The sequence below is a fragment of the Crotalus tigris genome, unplaced genomic scaffold (assembly GCF_016545835.1).
Source record: "Crotalus tigris isolate CLP2741 ecotype Arizona unplaced genomic scaffold, ASM1654583v1 scf7180000019478.12717781048:2074007, whole genome shotgun sequence".
NCBI lineage: Eukaryota > Metazoa > Chordata > Lepidosauria > Squamata > Viperidae > Crotalus > Crotalus tigris.
The window spans coordinates 1,314,451-1,332,220 of record NW_024097560.1 but is presented as its reverse complement, the minus strand read 5'-3'; the positions used below and the strand labels follow the sequence as shown (position 1 = coordinate 1,332,220).

At 49.6% G+C, this 17,770-nt stretch overlaps 2 protein-coding genes across 4 annotated transcripts; one reads left to right on the top strand and one right to left on the bottom strand.

The window, feature by feature from the left end:
• Positions 1–5,519: 5,519 nt before the first annotated feature.
• Positions 5,520–12,528, top strand: TMEM119 (transmembrane protein 119). Of its 3 annotated transcripts, XM_039362646.1 has the most exons (3): positions 5,560–5,880; positions 6,523–6,750; positions 9,433–12,528. In XM_039362646.1, the coding sequence occupies exon 3, from the start codon at positions 9,461–9,463 to the stop codon at positions 10,358–10,360; it is 900 nt and encodes a 299-aa protein (XP_039218580.1). In that variant the 5' UTR covers positions 5,560–5,880; positions 6,523–6,750; positions 9,433–9,460; the 3' UTR covers positions 10,361–12,528. The 3 variants fall into 3 exon arrangements, with proteins under 3 accessions (XP_039218582.1, XP_039218580.1, XP_039218579.1); XM_039362648.1 differs by lacking the exons at positions 5,560–5,880; positions 6,523–6,750 and adding an exon at positions 5,520–5,536; XM_039362645.1 differs by lacking the exon at positions 6,523–6,750.
• Positions 12,529–15,397: 2,869 nt separating this feature from the next.
• Positions 15,398–17,761, bottom strand: ISCU (iron-sulfur cluster assembly enzyme). The gene is made up of 5 exons (XM_039362649.1): positions 17,606–17,761; positions 16,791–16,904; positions 16,571–16,681; positions 16,281–16,359; positions 15,398–16,155 (listed from the first exon to the last, which is right to left on the bottom strand). Exons 1-5 carry the CDS (start codon positions 17,696–17,698, stop codon positions 16,058–16,060), a joined length of 495 nt encoding a protein of 164 aa, XP_039218583.1. The 5' UTR covers positions 17,699–17,761; the 3' UTR covers positions 15,398–16,057.
• Positions 17,762–17,770: the final 9 nt, after the last annotated feature.

The window sequence follows — 17,770 nt, the reverse complement described above, 5'->3', positions numbered from 1 at the left end:
CAGAGTCCTCTTTGTAAAGAGGCCGTGTGGATCCTGGATCTTGTGGCCCCCCTCCTTCCCGCCTTCCCTCTGGAGCACCTACAGGCCGGTGCCCCTTTTTGTGAACTGCCAAGAGTGTGGGAATTGGCAGAGGAAAAGCTCTGGAAAAGGGTCCAGGTGGGACATTGTAAACGGAGAGAAAGAGTCCCTGAGGATCAACATCCATTATTTTTTTAAAAGTGTCTGCTTTACCCTGGCATTCTACATTTTCTTCCCTGAGGTATAACACAAGCAGGCATCATTTTCCAGGCATTTATCTGAGTGGGGCACTTCCTTGGCAGAGGTAGTCGGTGCCAACATCCAAGTGCCCTGGATGCAAAAGGTTAAAGAAGAGAAATGGGAAACGGAAGTGACTGGAGCAGGAAACATCCATCCTCCACAGGTTGCCACACCAAGCGGAAGCTTCTAAATTAGTCAGTTAGTGGTTCTGACCCCACCCATGGCTTCTTTTAGCCTTTTGTGCCCCTTCTGATGCCCTCTGTGGGCACACTTTCTCCAAATAAGGCTCATTTGGAAGGAGGGGATCTGCAAGGGTGCCAATGCTTCTGTTGCCAATCTTCCTTCTCCGGGCTCCCTTGCAATTCAGCCTGCCCAGAAGCTGCCCGCCCTTCTACCATTGATGCTGAATGGGGATGCCCGGTGCCAGCCCATCCCAAGGAGATCCAGAGCCCTTTCCCCCAAGGCTGTGACCTGGCACACATCCACCACCTCTCCATTCTTCCTGCCTTTGGGATTTATCCATCTGAGGCAAATTCCCCCTTGACATCCCAGTCGGGAATGTAAACCTTCATTCCATCAGGATGAATCAGCTCTCCCATGCTGGGAGGCACAGAGTCCTGCTTGAGCTCTGCTGCCAGGCAAGGCTGCTTGCGGCATCTCTTTCTCCCAGCCATCCATGGAATCGTCACCAGGATTTTTGCCAGTGAAAAATCCAAAGCCAGACATCAGCTGGGGGTGCTTTCCACCCCGCAGTTCATGATGGAGGCAAATGGGTTTAATTTGCATGCAAACTCAGGTGGGAACTTGAGAACTGGCGGATGCTGGAAATACCCAGTCCTGCCCCAAAGAAGTCTGGGAATCTGCCTTTGTTCCCTGACCCCCAAGCCAGGCCGTGCCCCCATGCAGACAGTTCTGGGCTCTTCATCTGCACTCTTCCGGACACTGCAACTTGCTGTCCCTCATGGACGACAGGCCCCACTGCCTCCTAGAAGAAAAAAGGGCCTGCAGTTCCCCCAGGAGGGTGATTTTCTTTCAACAAAGCTGTGGGGCTTTCCACCTCCTCCTTCATCGCCACGTGCAAAGCTGCAGGGCTCCACGGAGACCAACTTGCGCTGGGGATGGAGCGGTTTGGGGAAGAGAACTCCTCCCTCAAGGTGGGCATTTGGGTGGACCCTCTGGTGGCCACAATGAAACCCTGCAGAGCCAACCTCGGACACATCAGAGGCATTCCTGATGCCCACAAGGCTGAGGGCGGCTCTCCTGGACTGGCTCTCCATTGAGCTTCAGCCAAAAGACTCTGTTTCTCCAGCCCACTTCCAAAGAAATAGGCTTGTGTGTGTGTGTGTGTGTGTGTGTGTGTGTGTGTGTTGTGTGTGTGTTGTGTTCACTGAGCTGGCCTCCACCTGCAAAGCCATCACTGCCTTCCCTGCTTTGCACATTTGGCCCTTCTAACCCTTCAAGTTCCAGACTGGCAAGGCATTCCCCCAAAGGGCTTGTTCCTCCAACTGCCTGGGGTGAGGTCAGGCCCTGGATGGGCCATGAGGCAAACGGTTCCAAGGGTCAGCTTCATTTGCTGCCAGCTGTGGTCAAAGCTGGATTCATCCCCAAAGGCTTCATCTCCATACTCAGCTGACCTGCAGCTTTGTCCGTTTGGGGCACGGATAGGGTGTAAGAAGGCAGCCCGTTCCCGCTCCTTGTGGGGTCTCCAAGCAAGTTGCAGGATGGGCTTCCCCAGGACCCACCTTAAGGATCGTGGACCCCACAGCGCCTGTGGTCCTTGAATTCTGGGCAACAGCTCAGATCTACCCACCCATCTCTGGGATGGTAGAGACCTTCAGAGGAATTCCTAGCCCAGAAGAGTTACGGAGGCTTTCAAGGTTGCCAAGAATGATGATCTCAGTTTAAGAAGGGGATAATCTAAGATTTTCTGGATCAGCAGATGCAGAACTCAGTTGTCTGTATTCTTAGGGCTGCCTTGTTTGGTACCCCAAATTAGGAAAGTCACCAGTTATTGTGAAAAGACACTCAGATACTTCTCCTCCCTCTTTTTCAAACTCTCCTTTCTTCTCGTCATCCTTGCTTCTGGCTTGCAAAGTCAAACAGCCTTGATTTTTCTGGTCAAAGCCAAGGCCGCAGATAACCCAGGAGAAGACAGTCAAGGTTAACGCAGTAGACCCAACAGTCTGTCTCCTGGCTCCATCCGCAGAGTGCAGAAAGCCCCAGAAGAAGGCACGGTGTCCTGGAAAACGCAAGATCGAAAACCCTCAAGACAGCCCTTGGCTGGGGAGACCCCTTCCCTCCGGCATTTCAGAAAGGCCAACATTGAGCCTAGTTTCCTCCTAATCTTGGCATCTGGTTTCAAAACATGCTTCTAGTCCTTGTAGGGGGAGAGCCGGTTTAATCTGTGGGGGCAAAACATCAGGAGTCGGTCTGTGGCCTTTTCCGACTCACAAATTTTATTAAAAAGTCTTTGAGAGCTGCAGCTGATGCCTTTTAATAAAATCTGTGAGTCGGAAAAGGTTGTGGGAAGTTTTATATCCCCATATGTTTTATTCTTTGTACTGTTTCCATCTTCCCTTAAAATATTAACAGAATCCACAATGGCCTGAGGATCAGCGTCTCCCACTAGATAATTGACAGTCAAGCTGAAACTCAGTGAATCAACTAAAACTTCCTCAAACCCCGCAATACAGTAAGTTACCCAGACCTGATCTGCATATCAAAAGTTAAGGTCTGCAAACACAAACAGAGTTAATTAAATTAGGTCTCCCAGAAGAACTGCATGTTCATAAGAATAAACATACCTACACACACACACACACACACACACACACACACACACACACACAGACACACACATAGACACGCGCACACCTCTCAAGTGTCACCCTAGAATCAACACGTAGACACTTCAAGCTCCTCCTATAAAAGTCAGCCCCTGTACCCCATTTCTCTGCAGCTGCCCCTAAAGAGAAACTGTTTTGCTTTTAGGAGTAAATGTTTCCTCTTTCCTCCTTGGATCTCTTTTTTATTTGTTCTTGCGCAGCCTCGGCTCACTTTGGAACCCCCAACTCTTTCTTCCAACCAGGTGGAGAGGATTGTAAATGGCGCTCCCCTGCACCTGGGACGCTGCAGCCATCGCAAATACCTGCTGGCTGCAAACACTCCCATTTTGATCCTGTGACCGTGGGAGATGCTGCTACAACGGTCGTAAGGGCGAGGACTGCCCTTCTCAGTGCCCTTGTGACTTGCAATACTTGCAGGCAATGCTTGCAGACTCCTGAGAGCCAAATAATTTCCTTTAGGTGTGCAAACGCTACGCAACAAAGACTGTCTTTGCAGCCGGTTAGCAGTTGGCAATCTCTGGGCATGGAGCTGCTGATTCAGCTGGAAGAGAGGGGGGGAAAGTAAAATAAAATAAAAAAATACCCAACCCAAATTACAAGCAGAGCCAGCCAGAGAATTCAGCTAAATTGCCGGTTAGGCCTGTGCTCCAGCGTCTCCACAGGGCTGCAGGAGGAGCCAAATTAGAGAGTGGCAGAGAGCTACAGTGATCTTGGGGCTCACCAAGCCACAGGCAGCATCATTTTAGCCTGGGAGGGACCCCCGTGTGGGGGGCAAGCCATCCAGCCTGCTGCTTTGCCATTTCAAAGGTGGCTTTTGTACAGAGACAAGCCCTTAGTTCAGTCTTTCTCAACCTTGGTTACTTTAAGCTGTCTGGACTTCAACTCCCAGAATCCCCCAGCCAGCATGCTTCCTCCAGGGAAGTTACTGGATGCCAGCGGGATGATAATTCCCAATGCAATCTCCCTGGTATTCCCAGGCGTCCTTTTCTTACTCTGTGTGTGTGTGTGTGTGTGTGTGTGTGTGTGTGTGTGTGTGTGTGTTGTCTCCTGTTCCTGCTGCATACATACGTGATCTCTGGAGCCTGCCCCATGGAGGGTGTGATTTTGACTCCCTGCCCTGGAGTCATAAAGACCTGCCAGCTTTCAAGTTCCTCAACATCTTTGCCCTCCGTGTGATCCCCACAATCTGAGATTCCCCTTCTCTGGATCTGCTCTTTAGCCTTCGCTCTACTTACAGCTGCAGCGCCCTTGAGAAGCTGCATTTGCTCAACTGCCACATCCTTTTTGGGAGGAAAAAAGCCAGGAAAACCGAAAGGCAGAAATCTTTGCAAATATCTTCCCAGTCTTGGCTTCATTTGACTTTTCTTTCTCATAGGAAAGAGTTCGTGTCTTGGAATTCTTTCTGCCGCCAGTGAGAATTCCTAGGATGTGACAGCAATGTATTTACGATCCTGATAAGGCATTTTAGAGGGGAAAAATAATTTTTAAAGCTTAACTCTTCCCTTGCCCTCTTTCTCTCAGCCTCCTCCCTGCACTCTCCCGGGGTCCTGAAGAAACTCAAAGCAAAGAAGGGTTTCAAGTTTCATTTGCAGGCTTGACTGGAATAAAACTATGGTTCTCTGGAGATGCCTTAACCACAAACCTCTGTGTGTGTGTGTGTGCGCGTTGTGCAGCAGAACCACCCATTACGGACTCTGGAAGAGGAGGGATTTGCTGTATAATTTGACATTCCTCCATTGCGCTGACTAGAAACGTAGCACCCTCATTTCATTTGCTGGCACCTAATTGAATTAAATTATGCAATTTGCCCAGGGATTGTGGAATAAGCCACAACAGGCTCCTTTCACAATCATGTTTCTGCAACTTGCTAAAGCTTAGTGTAATGCCAACATTTATCTTCTCCGCCAATCTTTCCTCAGTGAGACACCATAATCAAGGAGAAGAGAAAACCAAACAGGCTGTTTGAGAAAGAAAGGAAACTTAGTACATGCTCAGATGCACCCATGTTCTTCTGGGGCAAATAATTTGGAAGAGGATTCAGAACTTGCTATGGGCTTAGAAAGTGGCTTCTTTGCCCCTTCCCTTGACACCTGGTTCCTCCCTTTAAAGCAATTTTGCATCGACTTTTGCATTTACATTTGAATCCTGGTTAGTGCCTGTCCAGAGCCAGGAACCGAGAGAGAGAGAGAAATATGAGCAACGGTTCCAAGTTAAAACAAACCAGCATTCCTTTTTCCTCCAGATGGCTCGTCCAAAACTGCCGCAGATATGAAACAGAAAGGAACAAAGGAAGGAAGGAAGGAAGGAAGGAAGGAAGGAAGGAAGGAAGGAAGGAAGGAAGGAAGGAAGGAAGGAAGGAAAGAAAGAAAGAAAGAAAGAAAGAAAGAAAGAAAGAAAGAAAGAAAGAAAGAAAAGAAAGAAAGAAATTTTTGGTGAGCCATTTCTGGGACTTCTGCCTTTGGGAAGATGTGCAGGACAGGAATCTCCCCCCTCCAGCCCGGCCCCCCCTTGTGCCTTGCACGGTCCCTCCCAGCGAGGAGGGGGCTCTGCCTCCAGAAGAAAAGAGGAGGGAAGGGACGGAGAGGGGAGCTGTTTGGGGCTGTCCTGCCCTTCCCTCTTCCTACCCTCCCATTCCCACATGAAACCAGATTTAATGCAAACAAGCTGGCCTGGCTCAGAGCTGCCCAGGACGGCTGCAGAGAGCAGAACGGAGCAGAGCCCATCCAGGCACCCCGTCTAGGAGAGACTTCCCCGGAGGAACCAGCCTTTGCCCCGGGTGAGTCCATGCCAGGCATCTCCCTTCTCCTGCTCAGGGGCCCAGCTGGCTCGGCTCAGTCGGGGTCTTTCTGCTATTCTCCCTGGCCGTGGGGGGCTCTGATGGGATCCTGCCACCCGCCCCTGCCAGGCAGCCCGTGCCACTTTCTGAGAGCCCTGCGAGGGTGGCCAGAGGCAGCCTCTGCCCCTGTTTTAATTCCAGGGGTTCAGAAAGAGCTGGGAGGGCCGGTGAGCAACCGTCAGCAGAATTTTCCCCCTTGCATCCGGAGCGCTGCCACTGTGAAGAGGCGAGAGGGCCGGGCACTCTGGGCATGTTCAGGGATGCTGTTGTCCGATAGAGGCCAAATGAGGCTCCCTGTGGATCAATGGGGGAGACAAAGCTGCGTCTGCCTCTAAGCACAATTTGCACCCCTGCAAAGTTTGCCTTTGATGCCCACGCAGCACTTTCGCCGCCTTCTCTTGCCCTCGTGCACCCAGCCCTTGAGAGCTGCGTGACGGGCACCCATCGGCCTCCCCAAAGCTGCAAAGCCTGGGCTGGAACAGGCACCCTTTTGGGGGGAGGTCTGGGGGTCCAAGCCTTCTGGTGCTCATCTTGACCCGTTCTCTTCTCTCTTCATCCCCCTCCCCCCACACCAACTGGTAGACTTCCATGCTGGGGTCCTTTCTCCTGTACATGTGCAAAGTGCTTCCGCTTGACTGACAACCAGGCCCTGTGGTGTCTCCTCTTTTGCATGGTGAGCCTGGGGGCCCTAAAGAGAGAAGACACCCCCCCACTGCAGAGAACCAACCTCTACTGTTAGCCTTTATTGTTGTTTTTCTTAGTGACTGCATCCTTCTTCTGACTTTGCTGAATTTACAATAATAAAAAGAGGTAAATTTACAGGGATTTGCCTATCTTTTCAAGTAGCACGTTCATAAATTCTATTGTATCATCTCTCTCTCCCCCCTTCTCTTCTTTCTCATCTATCTATCTATCTATCTATCTATCTATCTATCTATCTATCTATCTATCTATCTATCTATCTATCTATTTCCATCAGTCCATCCTTTGTGTTATTGACTGGACTCACTGAGTCCAAGTACAGATTGGGTGGACGTGTTCCTGGGGGGGCCAGGGGGCTAGAAAGTACAGGAGAAGACCCCCCCTGAAATAAAGTAGAATTAAATATCCCCTCTTGGTCCAGATTCTGCAGCTGGCTCTGGGGGGGGGGGGCTGAGGGGTCTGGGATCCCGAGCCGGAGTCTGGCCTGTTGATTTAATTGCCATTTGATAATTTGTTCCTGCCAAGAGAACCGGAGAGCTCTCAGATTACAGAGAGCTAAAGTGGGTTTAGAGAATATGTTATGCTTTTGGGGAAGGAGGGAGGGAGGGAGGCGGACAACTGTATTGAGGCAGTCTGCGCAAAGCCACGGGGTTGGAGGCATTCCCAGGAACAAGGACCGAGGATTGGAGGACTCTTTCTTCCCAGATACTGCAGCAGGGGATAAAAAAGTTGAATTTCTACTGGGGTACTCTAAGCTTGGGGTTTACATCAGGTTTGTAGAGCTGAGCAGAGCCTCCACCCTCAGCAGCAGACTACCTGTGACTACCAGAAATGGGACGGTGATGTCTGAGCTGCTCGGAAACCTCTAGTTGACTTCCTTTGAAGGGAAGGGGAGGGGGTGCAAGGCAGACCCCCACCACCACCCCAACCTGCAGCTTTACACCCTGGGAACACAGTGGATTTGGGATGCCAGATAGGGCAAAAAGCTAGCTCGGGGAGCCAGAGAGCTGCCTCTCTGATCACAGGAGAGCAGGGCACCGAGATGTTCCCCCCACCCCCAAAATTGTGGACGGAGAGGCAGGAAAGAAAAGGAGACGGCTGGAAAATGAAGGGCGTTTTATTTCAGCATCCCTTATTAAGAAAAACCATTCAAACAGAGGACGGAGATCAGGCAAATTTGGACCATGGAACTCAAGGAAGGACCTCTCTGATAGCTCCTGGTGGGGGCTGGCCTGGCAAAGCCCCCTCCGGCTGCTCTCGGTCTCCTCTGATCCACAATGACCCACAATGTTGTTCTGCTGAAGTTTTAGAGGTGCTTGAAAGCAGCACAACTGCTGTAAAGTGGGACCAATCACATCTGGCAGCCCGTCCAGGAACCTCCAGGTGTTCCGGCCCCCCAGACATCCAGATGGCCAGACCACCCACTCTGGGGGCTGCAGGAAGGCTCCAGGCTTGGCAAAGGGGGGGGGAGGGTTGCCCTCAGCTGGCTAAGAAAGGATTGGCTTTCAGTTTGGCTGCTTTTAGCAAAACATCTGGAATTTGGAAGAAAAAAAGTCTCAAAGCCTGGACTGTCTCTAGGAAAGGTCAGCTTCTGGTCATGTGCAGAAGGACATCCCTGAGAATTCTAGGCTGGACTTCTAAAGTCTTGTGGGCGTTCCAAATTAAGACCAGGATGTGTGTCCTCAGAGAGAGAGAGAGAGAGAGAGAGAGGAGGAATGGAGACATTTCTTGAACTCTATTTAGATCTACCGGATAGCTTAACGGGGCCTAACGTAAACCAGAGGGACAGGAGTGCTAGCAGCGTTCCTGAGCTGTCTAGCATCGCTCAGCCCGGAGAGCCCTTTCTGTTGAGAGGCTCCAAGCTCAGGAATTTCTGCCGCTGCCAGCTGTGCTCTGCTCAGGCCAATTCGGGATACTTAAACACCACCATCCCAATAATTACTGAGAGCAGCCGAGGCTGCAAACCAACTCCGGGCACGGAGTGATGCCCAGATTCCCAAACAGAAAGTTCTGCCTCTCCTTTTCTGAACAGAGAGCTGCTCTCATGTCGGGCTTGGCTCTGAGTTTGGGCAGACCAGAATAACTTAATTGCCCCCCATTGCAGAGACACCCCAAACTTAACTGACAGATGTGAATTAATGCAGCTGCTTCTAAAGCTGAATCGGAGTTTTGGGCTGCATTTCTCTGTCCCCGTGAAGGCATCTTAAACCCGGTCAGATCACCAACCTGTGGGATCCAGGACTCCCTGTCTAGCTGCCCCTTTGGAATCGGGATAGAGAGTGAGGGTCTTCAGCTTGGAAACCTCTTGACACGCCCCTCTAACCTTCTGCAGGCCAGGGATTCCCACTGAGAACCAAGGCAGAGACCCCCCAAGGACCCAAAGCTGGTATGGAGAGGCTCTGCTTTGTATTCTTTTGCCTAACACTTGAAACTTCAGGCTGGTTTATTGTTCTGTGGGTTTTAGAATAAATGAATATTTTTATTACCGTCACAAATCAGAACTGCAAACAACAAAAGAAATCAAGTAAAAACAAAACAACATAAACCATTACAGGTTGGTGGAGGCTCATAGATTTTATACAAGATCAGTGTAAAATGGGTATTAAAAGCAGGAAATAGACCGGGGCATGGGGCAAATATTTGCTTTCCATGCACGATTGCAATTCTTCGGGTTCGCTTGTTTTAGCTCTGAACTTATTTTTGGTGTGGAAATGAGAAATCCTTCCAGAAAAAAGGTTTCTTTGATTCAAAACCCTGTGAAGAATAACAGACCCCTTGTGTCTTTTTCAGACATTTGTCTGGTCCTTTGAGCCTTGTCATGGCGGCCATGCACCCTCTCTGTGTGCTTCTTCTCTTGGTGGTGCCCTTTTGTGCCTCGAGATCGATCGAGAACCTGGCCCTGGAAGAAAACGAGGGGAGCGGAGACGGTGAGGGGGCTTCCCCTGACCCCTCTTCTGCCAGGGTGACGCTGAGTGTGAGTCCCACTTCGGGGAGCCTCGTGGTCAGTTCGGTCAATGGCACTTCGCACTCGTTCAACATCCTCGACGGCATTGTGGACTTCTTCCAAACGTACATGCTCTTGATCATTGTGGTGGGCTCCCTGCTCCTCATCTTCCTTTCCATCGTGTGTGCAGCTGTCATCACACAGCAGAAACACAAGGCCTCTGCCTATTACCCGTCATCTTTTCCCAAAAAGAAGTACGTGGACCAGAACGACAAGGCCGGGGGCGCCAAGGCCTTCAGCGAAGTCCCTGAGAAGATCTCTGATGAGGACCGAGAGGAGCCGGTGGATTCCACCAAACAGTTGCAGGCCGACATCTTGGCTGCTGCCCAGAACCTCAAGTCTCCGACCAAGGTCATCGTGGCGAATGGGAGAAGTGCCCCTGTGGAAGACTCACCGGTTGAAGGAAAAGAGGGAGGGGCCCAAAAAACAGAAGGAGTGGAGGGTGGCAGCTCCAAAGAAGAAGATGAAGAAGAAGAAAAATCACCAGCTGAGGCTGATCTGCCTCCAGAGACATCAGCTCCAAACAATTTGGAAGATGCTGAGGCCAAAGAAGAGGTCCCATCTGGGGTGGAGACCCATCCATCTCCTCCTGAGGAGTCCAAGGAACCCCCATCCACCGAGAATTCTGCCCTGCCCATCTCAGAAGGTGAGAAGGAGAAGGAGGCGCTCAGCATCCCACTGACTCTTGACCCCACAGAAGAGTCCCAAAACTGAAGGGGGTCTGTTCCCATCAGTGGGGGGACAGTTTATAATATAAAAATCTACAGGGATCTGTTTATCAAATAGAAGGGAGCAGATCTTTACATTACCTGTAAAGAAGACAAGTTAGCCACCTCCCATGCTAGGAAACACCCCAAAGTTCTACATTGTTGTGGTTTTGCTTTAATGGACCTTCTTCAATTATGCAGACTTACCCAACTTGGCGCCCTCCAGCTGTGGGAAACCCAGACTCCCATCATTCCCTGCCAACATGCCCCGGGAGGTGATGAGAATTGTTTAACACATCTTGAGGGGGGAGGGGGAAGCTGAGTGACCGTAATGTCATGATGTAGCCAGATATCACTGAGCAAGTAAGATAGAACTTATCTTGAAGACCTGCTGAAGATGCATATTCTTCAATGTGGTTCTGGGACTATTCTGGAGGAACCATCCTAATACAGACCTCAAGGACTTTCCCACTCTCAGGGAGAGCATATCTGCACCGACATACATAATTTTTGAGGTGGGCTCTTTGGGTCAACCTTTATTTATATCAACCCTCAATTTTGCAGCAAGGTTGTGTGCAGAGCTAATTGGTTCCCCTTCTTATCAACCACGAAGTCGTCCAGATCTTTCTTTCTCCACTGCTGACGAGATCCTCTTTGGGCCAAACTTGAAGTTATTTCACACCAATACTGTATTTCTTTTAAAGCAAATCTTGGCTCAACTCTGTTTAGTTGTCCCTTATATCGATGATTAATTCATTTACTTTCCTTAGTGTCAGCTTTGAAAGCTGAACTAACAGCCACATGTTTTCAAAATGGCCAGTCTGATTTGAGATTTTAAGTACAGTTTCCATCTGAGCAATGGCAACAATATGCAATGGATCCCACCACTCAACCCAAGATTCCTCCCCCCCCACGTTCTGAGAATGCTTAACTCCAAGTTCTCCAGACACTTTAGGAGATCTGATCGCTCAACACAACCAACCTTGAGAAGAATCTGATGACATTTCTTATAATTATTCCTCTTAAAGATCTTCAAACACTCAGACTTCTGTGTGTGGAGGAGAAGATACTGAGGACTTTCATGAGTGAATGAAGCCCAACAGAGCTGGGTTTTTATCTATGTTCAACGCCAAAGTTCTTCACTTGTCGAAATGGTTGTTAACCTTTGGAGGAGGGAGGGCTCATATTTTTGAGCATTCAAACATATTGAAAATATTTTGGGGCTTTTTAAAATTCAATTATTGGGGGGGGGAGACTTTTGATCATTTTTTTAAAAAATGTTTTTATATTTGACGGAGGACATTGGATTTCAGATTTCCAAGTGCTAATCTCTTTCTGGGTCAACTAGAAAAACATTTCGGTAAGCCTTACAGCTGAGGTGAATAAGATTGACCTGGTTTATGACAAGCCTTGAAGAAGCTGTGTGTCAGGAAAACTATTTGCAACAAAAATTCCTTCTTGGTTTTTCCCAGCCTCTTTGCAAAGCTGATATTTATGACTTTTCCTCCCACTGGGCTTCTCCCAGGGTGATCCTTGTAATCCTAGTAAAAACATCTATAAATTTAGCAGACTGAAACATTTATTGTAGTATTGAAGACTTATCTGGGTTAGACTCGGACCCTCTCTGGGATTCTCTGCAGTCCTACACTTCAAGGCCATTTTTGAATGAGCGTCTCTAACGGGGCTGGAAATGACAATAACTGGGAACTTTGCAACAAGCTAAACCCCAACTGGGTTAGCATGAAGAGGGTTTTGTGAAACTCTCAGCATCTTTTTCTAGGGCTTCCTAAACCTTAAAACGTGAGGAAGGGCACCGTGTTGATAAAAACGCAACATTACAGCCTTTCTCCGCTTTCCAGATGTTTTAGACCACTTTTTCAACCCAGCCCATGGGTGGCTAAAGTCCATGTGTGGCAGAAGCTATATGTCCAAACACCTAGAACTGTGGTTTCTTAAGCTTTAAGATGTGTGCACTTCAACTCCCAGAATACCCCAGCCAGCACAACTAATTGGTTAATATGGCCAATGATTTCAAAAAATCACCCAAATTCAATAAAATGCCATAACTGTAATGTTCCTTTCCCTTGTCTGACCCCTCATAAGCCTACAATAACCCCACATGTATTCTTCTCCATTATAGATGTATGTTCCATTAAAAAGAAATAATAAAGCAGGCTTCTGTGTATGTGTGGATGAGGACTGGGTGGTTTTCGTGCACTGAATTCCCCAGACAGCCTATGAAGTATCTGAAATAGCAAAAGACTTGTTGTCATACAAGTGGGAGAGGGTCTCTCCCCCCGCCAAAAGAGATTTCTTGCTTAATATGCAGCTCATAAACTCTGGGTTTTTTTTTTTTTTTTTGGGAAATGGTTCCTTCAGTCTCAGATTACACCCAAACCACCCTTCAAAATCTGAATTACAGGATTTGCGCCGTGCTCTTCGACTCACTGAATTATTCGGAGAGGGGCCAGCTAAACTCTGTTGTCCTACCTCGCCATGCTGGTCTTTGATTTAAGCTTTCTTGGGATGCTGGTCATTGTCCTTGGACGTTTCCTAAACAGTCCCAAAAGGTTCTCCAGCCCTCCTTCGGGTGGGCTGTCTTTTGATGGAAGGGGGGAGCAAACGCTGTCGTGAAACGACTTTCTCTCTGGGGATTAAAAGAGGAAATAGCCGGCATTCTTGGGCCAGAAGGAGAGCATCATAGAGGCCTCCAGATGGAGATTTTCCCCCTGCCTTCCACTGGGCGGGCTAGATTCTGCCTGCTTTGAAGGCTGAAAGAAGCTCAGCAAAGGAGAGAATTGGGGTGGAGGAAAACAGGCCTTGAGGATGGTGTTCGTGTGGTCCAGGCCCCTGCTGGACAAGGGTGGCCCTCAGCAAGTTGCCAAAGGTTTGGGGCCCTGTCCTTCGGGATTGTCCCAAAGGTGCTTTTCAAAAGGCAGCTGGTTCTAGGTTGCTTCTCTCCTTGTTTGGATGTGGGCATCCTCAGCCTAGCTGAAAGTTGACCAGCCTCCCTTTCCTTGGAACAGGTGGCCAGGTGGAGTGAGCTGAGGGAAACTGCAACCTTCTTCCCACCCTTGGCTTGTAATGGGCAACCCGGATGCCACTTTGGGCCCTTTTCATTAGCAAGAGGATGGGGTGCATCTCTTCCCTCTCTGCATGTGCTCAACTCCCAGCACAGCCCTGCTTTAAAAAACCCAATTCTTGATCTGCTTGTACAGCCTTTCTCCACTTTATGTCAAGGTCCCCCTTCAGAGAAAGCCTTAATTTGCCATTTGCCTAATTTCTCAGAAGCAGAAGCAACAACCCCGTGGCAAAGCGGCTGTTCGACAAGGCAGAGCTTGTGAAAAAAAAGTGAAAATGCTGATCTTGAATTTGGGAGAAACCTCAGGAGGACTAAAAAAAGGCTTCTTGGAGCACTAAAGATCGGGCTGCTTCCTGGAACAAAGGGAGGCTGTAATTTAGCTGTTGCTGCGGGTTGTCTGTGACCAACATGGGCCAGATTTAGAGAAATCTGTCCAATATTTATGACAGGCAAAGAAGGAGTTGGAGAGAACATCTACTTTCATTTCTTCTTCCCACTTCAAGGAGAGCTTCAGCCGAAGCCTCTCTGCCTCCCTTCCCTGCCCGCCTGACTTGAGGTGGCCCCTTATTCAAAGCCCCCCCCCCTCCAGGGCTGTTGAAAGCAGCAATGCCTCTGGCTCCTTCCTGGCTCTCTGCTGCAAGGTCTGCGTTGTTTAAATTGGGCTTGCATTTTGTTACCCCAGCTGGCACGACAGGCCCTCAGAACGAATTGTACTAGAGAGCTCAGGGGAGCAGGGATGCCTTTGTGGTGCCTAAAGGGAGATTTAAAAGAGAAAAAGCAATACTGTCGCTATCTAAGCTGTTTCTTGGAGAGCTTTTAAAATGGGGACTAGAAAATCATCTGCTACGGAAAACTTTTGATTCTAAAACACTGGTGAAAATGGGCAGACTAAAATGGGTCGATTCGGCCCTTTTGACCAAATCTCCTGTTCAGCAGAAGGCACTCTTCAGATCCAAAACATCTCAGGATGGTTTATTTTTAAGCATCTCCTCCTTTTTGCCTTTGAATGAGGAGGCCTACTGTTGACTGGGATGGCTTCCGAGTGGATTATCCAGTTGCTGGGATCAACTGCAAGCAGATGATGCTTCGGCAGCTGAGGACTGTTTTGGCTGGAAACCTGAGCTGCCAATAAATTATCCCAAACACAGGGTGGCAGCTGGCACTTGACAGGGGTGAAAAACCTTCCCGCCGCCCACTATCTGCCGGCTTGCTCTTCTCCCTGGCCTCTGAAGAATGCAGCGGCAGATTTTGCTGCCTGGGTAGCCTTTGCAGAAGTGAATGGCCACGTTGGGGCCGTAGGCATCTGATCAGCCAGCCTGGACATGTCAATTGATCCCTAATTCAAAAACAGTCCCCTCTGGCGCCTTCAATAGATCCTATTCCAATGAGGCAGACTTTTTTTAATAAAATCACCAAGAGCAGCAGCTGCTGTTTTGCACGTGCTAAGAAATGAAAGCCTGCTGTACATTCTGCTGCTCTCTCAGGCCGGTTCTCCAGACTGTCCAGAGCTACCAGATTTGGGGAATGAAAAGATCACAAGCTTATAGATACCACCACGCAACAGGGGGGAAAGCGCCAGACTTCCAAAGTCATTAGGACGGACATAAAAAATAAAGTGGTCTCCAGGCCTGGTACAGTATTTCTCAAGCTTGGCAGCTTGAAGATGTATGGACTTCAACTCCCAGAATTCCCCAGCCAACAAGCAACTTTTTGCCGGCAGATGGGTAGTTTGGCCTTGTGTTTTATGTTGCTAGAAGCCAGATGTGAATTCTAGTCCTGCTTAAGCACGAAAGCTGGCTGGGTGACTTTGGGTCAGTCCCTGTCTCAGCCCAGCCAACCTCCCAGGGGTGTTGTTATCGGGAAACGAGGAGGAGGAAGGAGTATTAGGTATGTTCTCCGCCTTGAGTTATTTATAAAAATAGTAGAGATGGGATATAAATAAACACAAACTAAAAGAACTCATTGTTCTATAGAACAAACATATATTATCTCTGCATGCGTACCACAGGCTGAACAGCAAACAATTCTGAAATTTGTGCATTAACAATCAGGTGAAATAAAATATATATTCCTTTCTTTAGAATTCCAAGCTAGAAAATAACAAAACAGAGACAGCTTTACTGTACTTATCAGGTTTTTCCCTCGTGTCAGGGGAATGTGAGGCCAGCAGCATAAAATTACCCCGCTGTTACATCCAAATCAAGGACCAGAAATGTAGTTATAAGCTCAAAGAGCTTCCGTACTGCTCTAAATCTACCCCTGGAGGGAGAACCTTCGGATATCATACATCACTGCTTGTTCCTGTGGACTCAAGAATCATACTTGAAATGGCCCTGGGAATTTTCTTTGTAACTAAGAGACAGCTTTAATCCCCCTTCAGGGGCCATCCTAAGGCTACAAATCAAATCTCAGAGGAAGATTATTCACACACATAAAGGAAAAGAAGCCAAGGGCAAAAAGCTGCGGCATCCTGTTGGCTGTAGTACAGTCTTAATATTGTGCGTATGAGTTGTGCGTGTTTCCAAAATGCAGATGTTGATGGGTCAGTGCCTAGATGTTGTGCTGAGGCTACAAGTGGAATGAAGGGAAGCTGGATTCCAGGTCTTGCGGTGCAAAGGAGCCCTACATACTGGCTGCATTCTTCTCGGGTCCAGAGGTGTTTGACCCTTGCTTCAGCTTGTAATCCGCCAAGGCAGCCTTGATGGCGTCTTCTGCAAGCACTGGGGAGAAGGAGAGAGAGAGAGAAGCTGCCAAAGCCTGCAAACACGTGATGTTGCTGCTTCCAGCAGGGGAAACAAAGATCTCCAGGAACGCAATCAACAACCACAGTGAAAATCCTACTCACTCGAGCAGTGCAGTTTTACTGGTGGCAGGCAGAGCTCTTTTGCAATATCCGTGTTTTTTATCTTCAAAGCTTCATCAACCTGAAATTGACCCAAATTGATAGTTTAGCAAGGCCTGGGTAGCTCTTGGTAACTCTTTCCCAAGGATCTCACTGATAAGAAGGTTCTCACGATATTTTACATGAGACTGCCCCATCAAGGCTGAAGGCTCACAAATGTCCTCAAAGATGATGGAAGACGGGACGTAACTCCAATTAAATAGGGCCAAGGATTTGAAATGGGCAGGACATACCGTCTTCCCTTTCACCCACTCAGTCGCCAGAGAACTTGAAGCGATTGCTGACCCGCAGCCAAACGTCTTAAACCTGGCGTCAACGATTTTCCCGTTTTCGTCCACCTCGACCTGAGGGTAGTTAAAAGACACCAATTGCCCGTCCATACAAAGCTAACAGAAAGGGATGGGACAGGCCGGGAAGGCTGAGCTTCCTGGGAAAAGCAGGGCCTTTGCTTACTTGTAATTTCATGACATCCCCACAGGCTGGAGCCCCCACAAGGCCAGTCCCCACATTCTTTGCCTTCTTGTCCAGGGAACCGACATTCCTGGGGTTCTCGTAGTGATCCACGACCTGAAAGAGAAAATTCGGGGCAAAACCAAGATGATGATCCCTGAGCAGCTGAGAGAATTCTCCTAATAGAGAAGAGAGGCAGAGAAGCCTCCCCAAATAACACAGGGCTCCTCTCTACCACCTTCCAGCTTGTTTGGAGGATGCAAAATGTGACCTTTGAGCACCCTAAAACTGGGGCTGGGAGGCTTATTCGCCCCCAAATCGCTATGAGAGGAGGCCAAGGACAGTGACTGCAGGGCATCGGGGCTCTTGGGCTCACCCCTTTCCGCCCAGCTCCCCGCTATCAGCCCCAGCCAATCCCGAAGCGCTTCGATTTCGCCAAACGCGCTTTGCTGCTTTCCAGGAACAGGCGGCGCAAGAGGGAAAAGGGCCCAGGAGGGAGGAGGAAAACGCACAGCCCCGGGCGCTCCCTCCCTTCCTCCTCCGCCCGTCAGGGAAACACATCACCGCGCCCGGCCCGGCCTCCTCCCGCCCGCTCCATAAGCCCCAGCCTGTGATCCTCGCTCCCTTCCCACCATCCCCGGGCTTGACGCGTGTCCGCTTTGCCGGGACCCGCGTTCTGCAGCCCGTCCTTTGACAGCCTGGGCAGGCTCGGCGCTCTCGAGGGGCGGGGCTGCGACTCCCGTTATCGGGACTGATGGAGTTGTAGTCCATCGGGAACGCCGGACCGTCTCCCGCCTCCTCTCTCCGGCCTAGCCCACCTTCTCGTGGTAGGCCGCGGCCGGCGGAGGTCGGGCCAGGCCGGGCCTGAGGAGCACCGCGGCCCGTACGCCACACGCCCGCAGCGCCGCCATCTTGTCTGTTTTGCAGGCGCTGCGTTGCTGCCGCCGCACAGAGCGTCAATAGAGGGCGGGCGACGCGCCCGT